Source organism: Caretta caretta, chromosome 2 (genome assembly GCF_965140235.1).
Source record: "Caretta caretta isolate rCarCar2 chromosome 2, rCarCar1.hap1, whole genome shotgun sequence".
Lineage (NCBI taxonomy): Eukaryota > Metazoa > Chordata > Testudines > Cheloniidae > Caretta > Caretta caretta.
Window position 1 is genome coordinate 269,636,284 of NC_134207.1, and position 17,172 is coordinate 269,653,455.

At 57.4% G+C, this 17,172-nt stretch overlaps 1 protein-coding gene across 1 annotated transcript; it reads left to right on the forward strand.

Annotated features, from left to right (window-relative positions):
* Positions 1 to 10,291: 10,291 nt before the first annotated feature.
* On the forward strand, positions 10,292 to 15,217 carry LOC125633019 (retinoic acid receptor responder protein 2). The gene is made up of 5 exons (XM_048842143.2): positions 10,292 to 10,556; positions 13,094 to 13,198; positions 13,849 to 13,953; positions 14,383 to 14,520; positions 14,985 to 15,217. Exons 1-4 carry the CDS (start codon positions 10,392 to 10,394, stop codon positions 14,488 to 14,490), a joined length of 483 nt encoding a protein of 160 aa, XP_048698100.1. The 5' UTR covers positions 10,292 to 10,391; the 3' UTR covers positions 14,491 to 14,520; positions 14,985 to 15,217.
* Positions 15,218 to 17,172: the final 1,955 nt, after the last annotated feature.

The window sequence follows — 17,172 nt, forward strand, 5'->3', positions numbered from 1 at the left end:
GTTGGGGTGCAGGGGGGTGAGGGCTCCGGCCAGGGCTGCGGGCTCTGGGGTGGGGCTGGAGAGGAGGAGTTCGGGTGCAGGAGGGGGCTCCGGGCTGGGGCTGAGGGGTTTGGAGTGCAGGAGGAGATGTGGGAGAGGGCACAGGAGGGGGTGCAGGGGGTGTGGGTGGTGCTTACTTCAGGCAGCTCCCAGAAGTGGCCAGCATGTCTCTGCAGCCCCTAGGCACAGGGGTGTCCAGTGGCCTCCGCACGCTGCCCTCACCTGCAGGCAGTGCCACTGCAACTCCCATTGGCAGCAGTTCCCGGCCCCTCGGAGCTGCAGAGATGGCACTCGTGGCGGGAGCAGCACACGGGGACCTCCAACCCCCACCCCGCCCAGGGGCCTCGGAGACGTGTGTTATGATAGCACAGTTTGATTAATGACCACTAACTAATGTCTAATACCTATATACACACACCCACACCCCAAATGTTCTGCAGCTGCTGTATAGTAACCAGTCCTGAACATAGCTTGAGTCCGTGGCTTGATTTCACAGCTTCGGTTTGTAGCTTGTGGTGGCTAACTGGCCAGGAAAGCCGGGCACAGGGAAGGGCTGGGTCTCTGTTGGACATGCACCGATGCCATTTGCTGTTGGCAGCAAAACGTTACCCAAAATCTTCCATCTCACCCATCCTTTTTGTAGGCTTTAGTTTGAATCAAGAGTCTATTGGTCTTGCTGTGTCATGCTGTCTCTGGGTTCGGTGTGATTGGTCACCTGTCAATTGCAGACCTGACTTTCAGCCTGGGACCTGACTTTGATCTTGTTTCAATTTCACCTTTGTTCTTTTCTTTTGGGGTGGACTCTTCTCACTTTGTTAGGGCTCTTGTCTGCATCTTCAGCCATTGGTATTTGCACTTAACTTTATCAGGACAGGCTGGGGCTGGAGGTTGATTCCATTATCCATGCATACCTCATTCACACATCTAAACTAATAAGAAGAAAAGGAGTACTTGTGGCACCTTAGAGACTAACCAATTTATTTGAGCATGAGCTTTCGTGAGCTACAGCTCACTTCATCGGATGCATACCGTGGAAACTGCAGCAGACTTTATATACACACAGAGAATATGAAACAATACCTCCTCCCACCCCACTGTCCTGCTGGTAATAGCTTATCTAAAGTGATCATCAGGTTGGGCCATTTCCAGCACAAATCCAGGTTTTCTCACCCTCCACCCCCCCACACAAATTCACTCTCCTGCTGGTGATAGCCCATCCAAAGTGACAACTCTTTACACAATGTGCATGATAATCAAGTTGGGCCATTTCCTGCACAAATCCCGGTTCTCTCACCCCCTCACCCCCCCTCCCAAAAACCACACACACAAACTCACTATCCTGCTGGTAATAGCTCATCCAAAGTGACCACTCTCCCTACAATGTGCATGATAATCAAGGTGGGCCATTTCCAGCACAAATCCAGGTTTTCTCACACACACCCCCACCCCCATACACACACAAACTCACTCTCCTGCTGGTAATAGCTCATCCAAACTGACCACTCTCCAAGTTTAAATCCAAGTTAAACCAGAACATCGGGGGGGGGGGTAGGAAAAAACAAGGGGAAATAGGCTACCTTGCATAATGACTTAGCCACTCCCAGTCTCTATTTAAGCCTAAATTAATAGTATCCAATTTGCAAATGAATTCCAATTCAGCAGTTTCTCGCTGGAGTCTGGATTTGAAGTTTTTTTGTTTTAAGATAGCGACCTTCATGTCTGTGATTGCGTGACCAGAGAGATTGAAGTGTTCTCCGACTGGTTTATGAATGTTATAATTCTTGACATCTGATTTGTGTCCATTTATTCTTTTACGTAGAGACTGTCCAGTTTGACCAATGTACATGGCAGAGGGGCATTGCTGGCACATGATGGCATATATCACATTGGTGGATGTGCAGGTGAACGAGCCTCTGATAGTGTGGCTGATGTTATTAGGCCCTGTGATGGTGTCCCCTGAATAGATATGTGGGCACAACTGGCAACGGGCTTTGTTGCAAGGATAAGTTCCTGGGTTAGTGGTTCTGTTGTGTGGTATGTGGTTGTTGGTGAGTATTTGCTTCAGGTTGCGGGGCTGTCTGTAGGCAAGGACTGGCCTGTCTCCCAAGATTTGTGAGAGTGTTGGGTCATCTTTTAGGATAGGTTGTAGATCCTTAATAATGCACGATCCATCGTCTACAGCCAAGCTCTGCGATACAACCGCATTTGCTCCAACCCCTCAGACAGAGACAAACACCTACAAGATCTCTGTCAAGCTTTCTTACAACTACAATACCCACCTGCAGAAGTAAAGAAACAGATTGATAGAGCCAGAAGAGTTCCCAGAAGTTACCTACTACAGGACAGGCCTAACAAAGAAAATAACAGAACGCCACTAGCCGTCACCTTCAGCCCCCAACTAAAACCCCTCCAACGCATCATCAAGGATCTACAACCTATCCTAAAGGATGACCCAACACTCTCACAAGTCTTGGGAGACAGGCCAGTCCTTGCCTACAGACAGCCCCGCAACCTGAAGCAAATACTCACCAACAACCACATACCACACAACAGAACCACTAACCCAGGAACTTATCCTTGCAACAAAGCCCGTTGCCAGTTGTGCCCACATATCTATTCAGGGGACACCATCACAGGGCCTAATAACATCAGCCACACTATCAGAGGCTCGTTCACCTGCACATCCACCAATGTGATATATGCCATCATGTGCCAGCAATGCCCCTCTGCCATGTACATTGGTCAAACTGGACAGTCTCTACGTAAAAGAATAAATGGACACAAATCAGATGTCAAGAATTATAACATTCATAAACCAGTCGGAGAACACTCTGTGGTCACGCAATCACAGACATGAAGGTCGCTATCTTAAAACAAAAAAACTTCAAATCCAGACTCCAGCGAGAAACTGCTGAATTGGAATTCATTTGCAAATTGGATACTATTAATTTAGGCTTAAATAGAGACTGGGAGTGGCTATTTCCCCTTGTTTTTTCCTACCCCCCCCCCAGATGTTCTGGTTTAACTTGGATTTAAACTTGGAGAGTGGTCAGTTTGGATGAGCTATTACCAGCAGGAGAGTGAGTTTGTGTGTGTATGGGGGTGGGGTGTGTGTGAGAAAACCTGGATTTGTGCTGGAAATGGCCCACCTTGATTATCATGCACATTGTAGGGAGAGTGGTCACTTTGGATGAGCTATTACCAGCAGGATAGTGAGTTTGTGTGTGTGTTTTTTGGAGGGGGGTGAGGGGGTGAGAGAACCTGGATTTGTGCAGGAAATGGCCCAACTTGATTATCATGCACATTGTGTAGAGAGTGGTCACTTTGGATGGGCTGTTACCAGCAGGAGAGTGAGTTTGTGTGTGGTGGGGTGGAGGGTGAGAAAACCTGGATTTGTGCTGGAAATGGCCCAACTTGATGATCACTTTAGATAAGCTATTACCAGCAGGACAGTGGGGTGGAAGGAGGTATTGTTTCATATTCTCTGTGTGTATATAAAGTCTGCTGCAGTTTCCACGGTATGCATCCGATGAAGTGAGCTGTAGCTCACAAAAGCTCATGCTCAAATAAATTGGTTAGTCTCTAAGGTGCCACAAGTCCTCCTTTTCTTTTTGCGAATACAGACTAACATGGCTGTTACTCTGTAAACTAATAAGGTTACAGCAGGGTTTTGCAAAATGAAGGTTACAGCAGGGTTTACAAAATGGAGTGAGCATTTCAAAATGGAGTTTGAGTTACAATATGGAGTCTTATTAATAATAGTAATTAAAGAAAAGAAATAATTTCATTCTTCAGATCTACATTTGGCAACCGCTTCCAGGAGCCATGTGGAGCCAGGGAAATTAGGGAACCTGCCTTAGCCCCACTGCACCACCGACCAGACTTTTAATGGCAAGAGCCGCCAGGGTCCCTTTTTGACTGGGCATTCCAGTTGAAACTCGGATGCCTGGTGTGACGGGTTGGATCACAGAAACCCCTTGGCAGCTGCCAATTGATGTGCCAAGTTTACTGTTGCTCCTTCTTTCCTGCCCTGTCAGCTTACGAATTCAGTGCCCTGCCTGGTTTGAGCCAGACCCGCTAGCCTACTGCAAACCCAGACCCAGGTCTGAACCATGTCCCCTAACAGCTGTTGGCTTAATTGAAAGCAGCTTGGGAAGTGTTCCTGTCTTTAACACTCAGATGCTCAACTCCCAATGGGGTCCAAACCCCAAATAAATCCATTTTACGCTGTATAAAGCTTATACAGGGTAAACTCATAAATTGTCCACCCTCTATAACACTGATAGAGAGATATGCACAGTCCCCCCTGCTCCCCCGCAAGGTATTAATATATACTCTACGTTAATTAATAAGTAAAAAGTGATTTTATTAAATACAGAAAATAGGATTTAAGTGGTTCCAAGTAATAGCAGACAGAACAAAATGAATTACCAAGCGAAATAAAATAGAACATGCAAGTCTATGTCTAAGAAAACTGAATACAGATAAAACCTCACCCTTAGAGGAATTCCATTAAGCTTCCTTTTACAGACTAGTCTCCTTCTAGTCTGGGTCCAGAAAGCACTCACACCCCCTGTAGTTACTGTCCTTTGTTCCAGTTTCTTTCAGGTATCCTTGGGGTGGAGAAGCTATCTCTTTAGCCAGCTGAAGACAAAATGGAGGGGTCTCCCATGGGCTTAAATAGACTTTCTCTTGTGGGAGGAGACCCCCTCCCCTCTCCTATGCAAAGTCCAGCTGCAGGATGGAGTTTCGGAGTCACCTGGGCAAGTCACATGTCCATGCATGATTCAGTTTTTACAGGCAGCAGCCATTGCCCACATGGTATCTTGAAGGTCTCCAGGAAGACTTCTTATGTGGATTGGCATCTTCCAACATCCGTTGATCGTTAAATGCTTCTTGACTGGGCACTTGCACATTCCTTTTTCAAGAAGCCAACCAAATGCTTTACTAAGTCTACTTAGAATTCAAGCAAGTACAACTTCGAATACAACAATGACACATGCATACAAATAGGATGAATAGATTCAGTAGATCATAACCTTTACAGAGACATGTTACATGGCATATGTAGCATAAACCATATTCCAGTTATGTCAGATATATATGTTCATAAGCATATTTCCATAGAGCCTTATCGGGTGCACCGTCAAACCTGGCGACCCTAGTGGGAAGGAAGGGGGCAACCCGCTACCTGCAGGGCATGGATGTTAGGAGAGGAGCCATTTGGAGAGCAGCCCCTGGCCCCTCTCCACTCACCCCCCACTGGCTGCAGAGGGGCCCGGGCTTGGCACGTTGCATGGGGCCACTTCCCCTGAAGTGCCAGGCCAGGCTGCCAATCCCAGCTCTGCACACGGCACAGTCACCACCCAGGTAGGAGCCCAGTCGCCCACCAGTGCCACTCCCTGAGAACTCAGGCTCCCACTCGCTCTGGCAGCAGAAGTTGGTAGGCTCTGGCACTTTGTAGCCAGACTGCGTCAGCCGCAGCTGTGGTAGCCCAGGAGCTGGGGCCCCAAGAGCCTCTCACGGTGGGGTGTGTAGAAGCCAGGAGCCAGGACTCCTGGGTTCCATCCACTGATGAGCTGCCAAAAGCTGAAGAACTGGTTACTTCAGTTGCTCTTGAGATATGTTAAGTGCCCAATCAAGAACCAAAGACACAGAGCGAGTGAAGGACTCACCACCGAAGTGCCACCAAAGACCCGGAGCACCGCCGGGTGAGAGCTCAGGCGGGCCAGATGTGGCCTGCGGGCCAGAGTTTGCCCACCCCTTTAACAACTGGTTCTAAACCAGCTTCAAAATTTAACAACCGGTTCGCGTGAACCGGTGCAAACTGGCTCCAGCTCACCCCTGGTTCCATCCTCTGCTCTGGGAGGGGAGTGGAGGCTAGTGGGCTAGCACAGGCGGGCTGGGACTCAGGGCTCCTGAGCTCTATTCCTGGCTCAGAGAGGGGAATGGTGTTTTTTGTTTAGAGCAGGGGGCCGGGGGAGCTGGGAGCCAGGACTCCTGAGTTCTATTCCCAGCTTCTTCACAGACTTCTTGTGTGACCTGGGTGAGTGGCTTATGGAGAGAGCCTCTCCTGCCCCCCCCCCGCCCCTGTAGGTAACTGGTGGGGTGGGAAGACTGCTGCAGTCCCCCAGCTGGATGGGACCTTGGGGCCTCAGGGGGCGGGGGCGGAGCAGTGGTGTCCAGTTTTCAGAAATTGGAAAGTTAGCAACCCTAGTTTTAACCCACTTCACTCCCAGTGGCGGGGATATCCCTAGTATCAGCCCAAGTATGCTCAACCGTAAGTCAGGCACCCCCAGGCCTGGGATTGGCTTAAATGTCAAGTGAACATTTCTAAATAATAAATGTGCCCTTTTATTTGCCTCCTCATTTCTGAGCTTTTAGGGTGCACTCGGGTCATGTTTCCCAGCTTTTCTCTGCAACTGTGAGGACTGGAAACTTACCTTTTTCTTAAATGAAAGCTGAGCTTCTCATGTAATAACATGGCTCCAGGAGCTGGGGCTTTAACAAAATCCACCAGCTAGTGTGAAACTCAGTGAAATCATGAGCACTGGCAACACTACAAATAGAAACCAGGAGTCCCAACTATTATTTCCGGGCCCCCCCTCGTGCCCCACACACCTCCTAACCCACCAGCCCCGCTCCCAGGTGTCAGGGTGGCAAATCCCCACTCTGCTTGGGCGTCACTGGTGCCATTCAAGTGCTCCGCAAGGCACAGAGACCTGAGCTCCAGCCCCAGTGGGTAGAAAGCCTGCCGATCCCCTGTGGCTGTTGTTTACGTGTCCGTGTTAAGTCTGCACCCGTGGTTGCGACACTAGGGTGGCAAACAGTTGATGCATTTCAGCAAAAGCCTCTGCAGTGCCCCTGCGCCACCAGTGTTCAGCAACGTGGGCCCGGCTCCACCAATGCTTGGGCTTATATTTCTGGGCTGTCCTCTCCATAGGACGGACCGGGGCAACCACCCCGGGCCCCATGCTTTGGGGGGGCCCCATGCTTCAGGGGGATGCGGGGTCCAGGGTGGCCTGGGAGTAGTGGGGGGCCTGGTGCCAGCAGCAGTGAGTAACCAGGCCCCAGCCTGCCCTGCTCCACCCCGCCCCCATTCCACCCCTTCCCCCAAGCCCCCGCCCCGCTCCTTTCCAGCTTCCTCTCCCTCCCCTGAGCGATGCTGGGAGCCGACAGGGTGGAGTGGGGCGGGCTGGGGCCGGGTCACTCGCTGCTGACGGTGCCAGGCCCCCAGCTTACCCCCCAGGCCACCCTGGACCACACGTGCCCCTGAAGCATGGGGACCCCCAAAGCATGGGGCCCAGGGCGGTTACCCCAGTCTATCCTATGGTCAGGACGGTTCTGCTTGGACCTATTCTGGGCACCACCAAAAATTATCCAAACCTAGCGCCCATGCTCCCAGCCCCACTTTGACTGGACCAGTCTATCTTTAGAAATGCTCCCTGATTCCCCGGCTGTATGCCCCTCCCCCCGCCTTTCTTTCTACCCGGCCAGGGAAACGGGGACTCAGCTGGGAGCACATGTCTGGGGGAGCTGGGGGATAGACCGGCGTGGCAGCAGAGCATGGCCGGGGGGGAGTGGGGCCTGGAGAGAGGAGATCAGCTCGGAACACTCTGAAGGCGGGAGGGGAGCACTTTCAGAAGGATTCGAAGAGCAGCGCGAGAGGGTTGAGGCTGGTTGGCAGGGAGAAAGTGGGATCGGGGCTGGGTGGGGGAGCAGGCTACGGTTCGGGGCGTGGGTGAGGCACAGAGCAGGGAAGAGCTGGCTCGGTATCTAGGGGTAAGTAGCTCCGTTGCCCCCCGCCCTCCCCAAGCGCTCGGACTCTGTGCTGAGAATTCAGCTGTTTGGATCATTTGGAGAAATACTGAACTTCAAACCAGCTCGACCTTCAGCATTTCCAACCCCTGCTCTCTTAGTCCTCTGTACAGGGCAACACATTGCATAATCCACCTGCCCTCCCAGACAGTGACCAGATGCCACGAGTCCCCTGCCTGCCAGGGACACTGGGAAAGGTTCAGCTCTGCCACAGGGTTGGTTCTCTCGGGATGGAACATCTGTCAGGCTTCAGATAAAACGTAGCGACCAGAATGGAAAAACAAACTGTGATCCAGCTGTGGGGGCTGGGAGACCCAGCGCCAGGGATGTACGCAGCCAGGTTCCCCAGCTGGTAGGGAACAAGCCTGGCATTATCCCCAGGGGATGGACTCAGTGGGACCTGACCAGGCTTTTCCATCGCGGCTGCTCTGAGCTCCTTTCTCTTCACAGGGTGTAACGAGGCTGGTTCTGGCGGGACCCAACGGAGAGTGCCCATACAGGACAGATTGCTTCGAGCCGGGCAGTTACAGCCCAAGGCTGGGGTTTCTGTGCACACCAAGGCAAACCCAACCAGCCAGACAGAGAAGACTTTGGTTTTACCCCACTGGCTAACCACAAGTCACACAAGCAATTCCCTTCGACACTCCAGTTTCCCAGTATCCCCACCAGAGCCACTCGTTATGGGGACAAATGGTTATGAAAACCAACACCCCAGTAAAAGGAAAAAGGTTCTCTTGATCCCAAAGGACCAAGCCCCAGACCCAGGTCAATGTACAAATCAGATCTTACCCACAAATCACCCTGCTGCCAGTCCTTTAGAATCTAAAATCTAAAGGTTTATTGATAAAAGGAAAAAGATAGAGATGAGAGCTAGAATGGGTTCAATGGAATCAATGACATCCAGTAGCGGCGAAGTTCTTGGTTCAGGCTTGCAGCAGTGATGGAATAAACAGCAGGTTCAAATCAAGCCTCTAGAGAACATCGCCAGCTGGGATGGGTCGTTCAGTCTTTGGTTCAAAGCTTCCGTTTGTAGCCAAGTCCCTCCAGAGGTCGGAAGCAGGACTGAAGACAAGGTGGAGGAGCTGCAGTAGCTGTTTATAGTCTCTTGCCATGTGGCCTTTCTTTGTCCCAAGGACAAGCTGCCCATCCCATGGCCTGGAAACACCTCAGAGTTCTGTCCCTAGGCAGGTCCCTGCACACCTGGCTGAGTCCCCAGGCATGTCTGCCTTCTCTCAGTGGGTCACTTGTGTCGCTGATGGTCCTTAATGGGCCGTCCAGCAGGCTGGGCAGAGCTGACACCAACTTGTCTGGGGTGTCACCCAGAAGCACAGCACACGTTTGAACTACAGGCAGGATAGAGCCAATATTCATAACTTCAACTACAAAAGTGATACATGCAAACAGATCACATAATCCTAACCAGCCAACCATCACCTTGTCTGGGACACCTCATTTGACCCCCTTTGTACGAGATTTGGTGCCACTGCAGGACCTTGGTTGCAACAATGATCTATACGGTCCCAGATTATGTCAATAACGTCACACAGGTCGAGGGCGGCTAAAGCCTGCAAAGTCCCCTGGGCTCCTGTGGGCAGCACCCATAGAGCCAGAACCCCTGCAGCTCTTCTGCATGACTCCCGGGCAGAGCTCGGGGCGTGCCCCCTTGGTAAGAGCTCCAGAGGGATGGCCTCCTGGCTGGGAGTCCTGTTCCTTTCTCTGCCATTCACTCGCCAGGAGATTCCTCTCTCTGGGCTCCAGGGAGAGTGACCTGCCCCACCCCCTCACTCAGGGGCTGGGAAGCTGTATGCACTGGCCTGGTGCCCTGGGATGGGCGATGCCCCTGAATTGCAAAGGGCTGTGATGAGAAGCCAGGTCGGGGAGCTCCCAGCACCAGGCCGGAAGCTTCTTCTGTTGCAACGGGAGGCAGAAGCTGTATCCCTGTGGGTCTCTTTCCATTCTACCTCCTGAGTATCCCCTCCCCCACCCCAAACACACACCTGTCCCTGGTCAGATGGGGGGCTGGGGTGTGGTGCAAGCTGGCAGGGCGGTGGGTCTCCTTGCATTGCGGTGGCCCTCAGGGCATGCAAAGCTTCCCCCAGGACACAGCCAGCTCCCGCGGGAAAGCCAGGGAGAGGAGCCAAGAAACAATGTGCTCAGGCTCCAGGAACCTGCAGCTGCAGCACTGAATGGGCTCGTTCAATCCGGTCCTAGAGGCTAGAGGGGTTTAGTGACCAGCCACAGGAAAGAGCTTCCATGCCCCTAGGAGCTGGGCATCCCGTTCCCCTGGCTCGCCCTCCCCCCTGCCCCCCCCCCCAGGCCGTGCTGTGCCAACTTTGCCTGCCTCTCTCCATCAGCTCCCGGCAACAGATCGATGACAGAGATTGCAATGGGCAGGGTGCTGGCCGGGGGCCGGGGGCGGAGTAGGGCAGCTTCTGGGGCATTAGTTAATGGAAGACTAAGATCAACAGAGGGGAGTTCTTGGGGTGGGTGAGAGCGGCAGACGGCTCCCTGGGATCCATTCGCCACCCGCACAGATGAAGGGGCTGCTAGTTCTGGGCTTGGGCTTGGTGGCCCTGGCTGCGGCGAGCAGATTGACACTGCAGGAGAGGGTGGTGGACTTGGTGCTGGAGGCTTTTCACAACAGGAGCGTCGTGCAATGGATGTACAAGGAGCAGGCGGTGGAAGAAGTCACTGAAAGAGTGAGTGCATGAGAGCCGGCACTGAGCTGCTGAGTCCCTCCTCAGAGGTGGCTGCTCTGCAGTGATGGGGGAAGCGATTCCTGTCTACCCAGCCTGTATGCTGCTTTGGGATCCTGTGGGATGAAAGGAACATGTGACTCTCATTGCTGAGAGCCCATCTGGGTGGGTTTGCGCTGGGGGTGGCCCTGGGTGAGGATGGAGGAGGTCTGCAGAGACTAGCTGGAAGGGGAGATGTGGGGAGGGGTGGGTTTGGGTACAGGGAGGGGAGTGCGGGGGGTGGGATGGCAGTGAGCAGGGGCCTGGGATGAGCTGGAGCTCTGCAAAGCTTGGTGCAGACACAGCCATGCTCAGCATTCCCAGTGGCCCCTGCATCACCCGGCTGGGGCATAGGGGAGAGGGCAGGGCCTCTTCAGAGCTGGGGAAAGCAGGACAGAGCTCTTCCTCCAGCCGGAGCCCACGCCTGGCCCCCCGGAGCTGCTCACGGCCCTGCAGGCAGCGCGAGGCGGGTGTTGGTCGGGAGAGCTGGTTCCAGCTAATGGGGCTCAGTGTCCTGGGCTCTTCATGAGGCCAGGGCGGCTGGGCTGGGTTGCGGGCACCTGGCCAGCCTTGTCAGAGGCGAATGGGCATTGACCTGCAGAGCTCAGCTACACATTAACTGTGCCCGGCCCCCCCGAGGGGGCAGCCAGCGGCAGGCACAGGGTGCAGGACACTGCCGGGGCCTACGAGTGGTGACGTCGACGACTGGCTTTTCTCTAGGGCTGTAGCAGCGTCCCAGAGCTCCCGCTTCTCCAGGCCCCTCTGCTTTGTTGACGGGCCACGGCCCCTCTGCTAGGACACTTCCCCACACAGGCTGCTGAGTGACTGACAGCCTGTTGTCCGGGAGCTGGCTGACCTGCCGCAGAGGGGGCTGATATGCCGGGGGCCCGCTGGGTTGCAGTGTTTGCCTCTTGTAGAAGATTCAGCCACTGGTTGGTGGCCCCCTCTCATGGCTGGGCATGGCATAGCCACGGTGACAGGTTCCCCCCAGGGCGCCAGCTGGAACTGGGGTACCACTGAGCCCCCTGCCCCACCAGCCTGGGCTCCCTCTCGCTCTGTGCTGCTGTGACTAGGTGTGACGCTCTCCCAGCTTGCTCTTTCACCAGCATTCACACAGGTCGGGACACACGCAGCTGCAGTGACATCCACACCAGCCCCTGCATGGGAAGGCTCCGCTAAGGCACCTCCCAGTTCCTAAAGTACGCACCCCTCTGGAGTGTAAACCCCAAATTATACCGTCTTGCACTGCCCAGAGATCTGGGACTAGGAAAAGCATATTCCTATTCCCAGAAGACTGTGGTGGGCGCCAGTCACCCCACCGCCGAAATGCCGCCGAGAAACCGCAACGCTTCTCAGCGGCATCTCCGCACTGGTGGTTCTTTGGCGGCCGCGCTCAGCGGCGGCATTTCGGCGGCACGGTGTCCTGCGGGCGCACACAACTGCCCCAGCGGGCGCCATTGCACCCCTGGGCACTGCGCTGGGGACCCCGACCTAGAGAGAGAGCTTGAGTCTGCTTTGCAGCCTTAGCTAATAGGCCCTGGGCTTTTAGCTCCTGCGGTAGACGCTCATGCACACAGCTCCAGAGGTCCCTGGTTCGATCCTGCCCGCCACAACCGACCGGGGTCTGCCAGCGTTACACACGCAGGCTGCAGAGATTCTTAAGGGGCCAGCTGCACTTGCTTACAGCTTGAAACCCGGGTGTTCCTTTCACAGGCTAAAACTCCCTTCAGCCTGCGTCCAGCCCTTCCCCCGGTTCACTCCTCCTTCTCCAGGTGTTTCCAGGAGTCTCTGCGGGTGGGGAGTCAGTGAAGCACCCCGAGGATGTCACTCCCCTGCCTGATGTAGCCGGCGGGAGCCCTTTGTCTCCGAGCTTCGTTCCCACGCCCGGCAGTGGAAAAACACTGGTATTCCACCGTGGAGCCCAGCACCAAGTGACCTGGTCCCATGGCGCCGTACACTCACATGGGCCAGTCACACGCCCACGCCTGCTTGGCTTAGTCACAGCAGAGGCCGTGACCCATACTTCCGTTGGCACAGGGGTTCGCCCCTCGGCCCCCCCGACAATGCAGCTGACCAGCCGCTAGCCCCTTCCCGGCTGCTGCAGCGTGCGGCTAAGCCCCCCCCGCTCCAGCACAGGCCGCTCCGGGGCTTCTCCCAGGCTCCTCCGCGGACCCCTCTCCTCGTGGGAGCGGGCCCACTGGACGGCACGTCCCACCTGGGGGCCTGCGTCTGGTTTCCCCGGCGGCAGCACGGGGCAGAGGGAGCCTCTGCCAGCCCCTCCGTCGCCGCGCCGGCCGCGGGGAGGGGCCCTGGGGGGACACTGCCCCTCCCAGGGTCGCGCCGTGGCGAGCGACGGGGGCTCTACCCTGGTGCAGGCCGGCGTCTGTCCCTGCCGCGTGCCCAGGCCCCCGGCTCTGCGCTGGGCTGGAGTGAGGGAGCCTGGGGCTCTGGCAGGAGCTGCCGGCGGCGCTTTGCCGACCCTGCTCTCGCTTTGGTTCCAGGAGTATCCGGCGGGGTCCTTTGTGCGGCTGCGGCTCCGGCTCCAGCAGACCCAGTGCCCGAACCAGCCGGGGAGCAGGCAGGACTGCGCCCTCAAACGCAGGGGGGTGAGCTCCCACCTCGGTCTGTCCGTGCGGCCGGGTCACTGCTCCAGAGGGCCGTTTCCTCTCCCGCCCCCGGGGGAGCAGGGCTGCGGTGACGCGCTCCCCTGCCGCGGGAATGAGGGTGGGGGGCCGCCCCCTGCTCCGCCGGGCCCCAGGAAGAAGTGCGGAGCGGCGCGAGGGAGTGACTGAGCGTGCGAGCGGCGGGAGGGGCTGAACGCTGGCACGCGGCTGAGTGTGCGCGGAGCCGGGGGGGGCTCCGGCTAGACCCCGCGTCGGGGGGCGGGAGGCGGCTGCCCTCGGGGCACGGTGCTGGGCTCCGGCCCCCGCTCTGCCAGGGACTCCCCGGGGGACAAGTCGCCTGGGGTCAGCGCCCTGCCCTGCCCTGCCCCACGGGCTGCGGGGGGTGCATACTGCGGGGGCTCAGCACCTACAGGGATTGGGGCCAGAGGGGTGCGGGGGGGGGGTGTGCACGGGCCTGCGGGTGCGACGGGGAACATGCCCCATGGTGAGGGAGGGGCACAGACGTGCACCGGGGGAGGTGGCTGGGGAGAGCTGCTGCATCCTCTCGGCAGCCCGCAGGCGCTGCCCTCAGCCCAGCCTGCCCCAGCTCACGCCCTGGGCTGCGAGGCTTCCCTGGGTCCCTCTCTCCTCAGAGGAGGCAGATCTGCCTGGCTTGTGTCAAGTTTGACTCCCGCAGCCCAAGCAAGGTGCTGGATAGCCACATGCACTGCAGGACGGAGACGCAGCACGCTGTGAAGGTGAGGGCGCCCGCGGGCAGGGATCGGGCTCAGAGCCGCTCTCCTGGGAGCAGGGTGCTGGGAAAACCCCACACGTGGGGCAAAGGGCCTGGGAGCCGTGCTGGGTGGGGCCAGGCTCAGCTGGGCCATTCAGCCCCCCAGGTCCCACTCCCAGGCGCAGCATGGCTCTGCGCACACAGGACGGACAGACACCCGTGCCCCGGGTGGATGCCAAGACACACACGTGCCCACGACACAGGCCCACAGACGTGCACACGCAGGCAACCCACGAGCACAGGGGCTCAGTGGTTCCATGCTCTGTGGAGACTGATGGTGCCAACAGCGCTGGGCCCAGCCCATGCCCCCCGGGCGCTGCTTGGGGCTGCATCCGCACCACCTCCCTGGCCGGAGCTGTGGCCTCCCTGTGACCTGGCACCTCTGCCCCTGCAGGAGATGGAGACGACGAGACATGAGGAGAAGTGCAGGACTGTGCAGGAGACGGGCGAAGCGCCCTACCATCCCGGCCGCTTGGCCTTCTCCAGAGGGCTGCCGTCCTAGCCCGGGCGGCACCCCCACATCCACAGCATGGTAAGGATGGGCACCCCCAGGCAGGGACCTGGGACCAGGTGGGGGCTGGGCTGCTCATGGTTCCCTTAGGGGGCCCTGGCCCGGGCACCAGATTTCCCCGCTCTCCGGCCGAGCCCCGCTGCAGAGTGCTCTGTGCCCACTCCCCTTGGGCCTGATGCCCTGTGACCCATTGCTCTCCCCAGGGGCTGATCCCGCTGATCCCGCAGCCCAGCAGAGGGCGCCAAGATGAGCGGGAGCGTCCCGCGCCCCCAAGGAGGAACCAAGGGCAGGGGTTTCAGGGGCGCAGCCTGGGCTGCAGAGACTCGGGCTCCCCAAGGCAGCGGTGACCGAGCGGCAGAGTCTGGGCACTGCTCTCTCCAACCCCCAGAAACGAACCCAGCCTGGAGAGCAGCAGGGTTGGGGATCCCCCAGAGCCCCCAGCCGCAATGCTAACCCCATGACGTGTCTCCTCTTCCCCTGGCCAGTGCCCACAATGCCAGGGCACCTCTGGTGCCCCCCATCCTCGGAAGGACACGGCTATCACGGCCGCCCAGCGGAGACCCGGCGACCACCCCTGCCCGTCAGACACCGGGCCCGCTCAAGCACCAGGCCAGGCCGAGCAGCCTGGCCAACGGATCCTGCTGCCCCCAGCCCCCGCCTCATGCAGCTCCAGCGCCTGGCTGCTCCTCCCCAATAAAGCCAGAGGCACGGTTCGGAAGGGCGGGGCTGTTATTCAGGCGGGGCTGCCCTGCCAGCGGAGGGGAGGTCGGGCCAGCCGTCCCTCCGGGGATGTCTCGGGTCATGGGGATATGGCAGCACAGACACCTGGGCCCGCTCCTGCCGCACCCGACTGCCTCAGTGGGTCGTCTGCTCCAGTGCATCGTCTCCCGCCCGGCGGGGCAGGCCAGGAGTCTGTGTCCCCCACTTCCATCCGGCTGGGTCCCTGGGCTCTGCCCCGCCTCGCTCTGGGGGGTGGAGGGTTTAGCTGGGTGTGGTGGCCCCAGAGTGAGGAAATCACCCCCTGAAGCACCCACCCGACTTTTACAATCCAGCCACTAGGAAGCAGGAGGATGTTGGGGCAAAGGACCAGGCCAGGCAGTCAGGAATCTGGGTGTGACGAAGTGGGACTGATCTTAATGTTTTCTCTGAATACTGTGTGGGTGCCTCAATTTCCCCTATGCAGATCTTAAGTATCTAGGTGGCGGGATAAGGGTGTGTGATTGGGGCAGAGCCCTAGAGGGCCAGTGTGATGGAGTCTGCACAGAGAATGGGCCATAGGCAGGGCGAGGGGCTTCATACTGGGACCTTCACCCAGGTCACACAGCCCCCCAGCATCTGGTGAGGCTGCACCACCCAGGGCCTGACACCAGTTCTCTCTGTCCCGGGATCTCGCCACCCCAGGAATGTCTCCCCATTGACCATCACCTTCCGCTCCCACTGGAGGTCCGAGGGGCCTGAGCCCAGGAGACTCCACACAGACATATAGGTTGGGGTCAGGAGTGGGAGCCTGTCCACATCCCCAACCATCTGGCTGACGGAGTTTATGGCCTTGGGACCCAGCAAGGGAGCTAGACACCGAGGCTTTTCCGCAGGGTCCCCCTGGTTCAAATCGCCAGCCTGCTCAAAGGCAGTGAGGTGGGCATCCACATCCCCCCCCCTCCTTAACCAGGGGCAGCAATTTAGTCTCGAGGTCCCCTGTGGAACTGGCCCCCCAGGGTCTATCCCCACTCACCCGGGGGAGGTCCCCTAGGCCTCTCCGCCCCACCACCGCCAGTTCATGCTGCTGCTGCTTCTGCAGCTCTTTCTCGGGCTCTCGCTGTCTCCCACAGTCCTCTTGCTCTCTCGGACTCAGCTCCAATCCCGTCCGTCTCCGATCCCCGGATGGGGAACCCGATCGTGAAGACCCCCATCTGGTCGGGGACAGGAGTCTTGGCGATGCCTGGCTACTACTCCAGCTGCTCCCAGATCCTGCTATAGCCCCATTTGGGTCAGGAATCGACTCCTTAGAGTGTTCATTATCCTCCAGCTGCACGATTAACTGTGCTTTGGTGAACTTTCCAATGCGCAACCCTCTCTTTTTGCACAGGTTGACAATGTCCTTCTTAAGGAGAAGGTGATAGGCCATCGCTTCGCTGTTCCCAAGGTGTTATGGACTCACAGGCCCGTGTGTTCTCGGCTCCCCACAGTTTCCAGGGAGAACCCCTAGTGTGCCAGCCCTTCTCGAGGTCACCACCTCTCTCCCAAGGCCAAGCTGTAGCCTCCTCCGCCCCTGAGACTGCTCACTGCAGTCCCCAGAGGGACCCCATCACTGCAACAGTCCTTCTTGCTGGTCACACACTCCCAGGGGTTAAGCGTAGCTCCTTCGCCCCCTGAAACCGCCCCTCCCTGAGCCTTCAGCACGCCTGGTCCTCGTTAGCCCCACTTCGTTTTACTTCCCCAGCCACTTCCCACTTCCCCAGTCACTTCCTGCCAGATGCTCAGTCTACGTGGTGCAGTAGATCCCACCTCTCCCACCAGTTGTCACAGAGTCCCCGGGCGATGCTCTGGAACTGCTCCCCATGAAGCCAGTCAGGACTCTGGGGGAGTCTCCTTTCTGTGAGCAGCCTGTCTGCAGGACACACAGCTCACCCGGCTCCACCTTCCTGGGTCTGACCTCGGAGCCTTCAGCCTCCT

Excerpts from the sequence above, each read along its gene's own strand:
- LOC125633019 (XM_048842143.2), top strand. The coding sequence starts at position 10,392 with ATGAAGGGGCTGCTAGTTCTGGGCTTGGGCTTGGTGGCCCTGGCTGCG. Across the intron at positions 13,199-13,848 it reads GCGCCCTCAAACGCAGGGGG|AGGAGGCAGATCTGCCTGGC; the intron begins GTGAGCTCCCAC and ends CTCTCTCCTCAG. Across the intron at positions 13,954-14,382 it reads AGACGCAGCACGCTGTGAAG|GAGATGGAGACGACGAGACA; the intron begins GTGAGGGCGCCC and ends CTGCCCCTGCAG.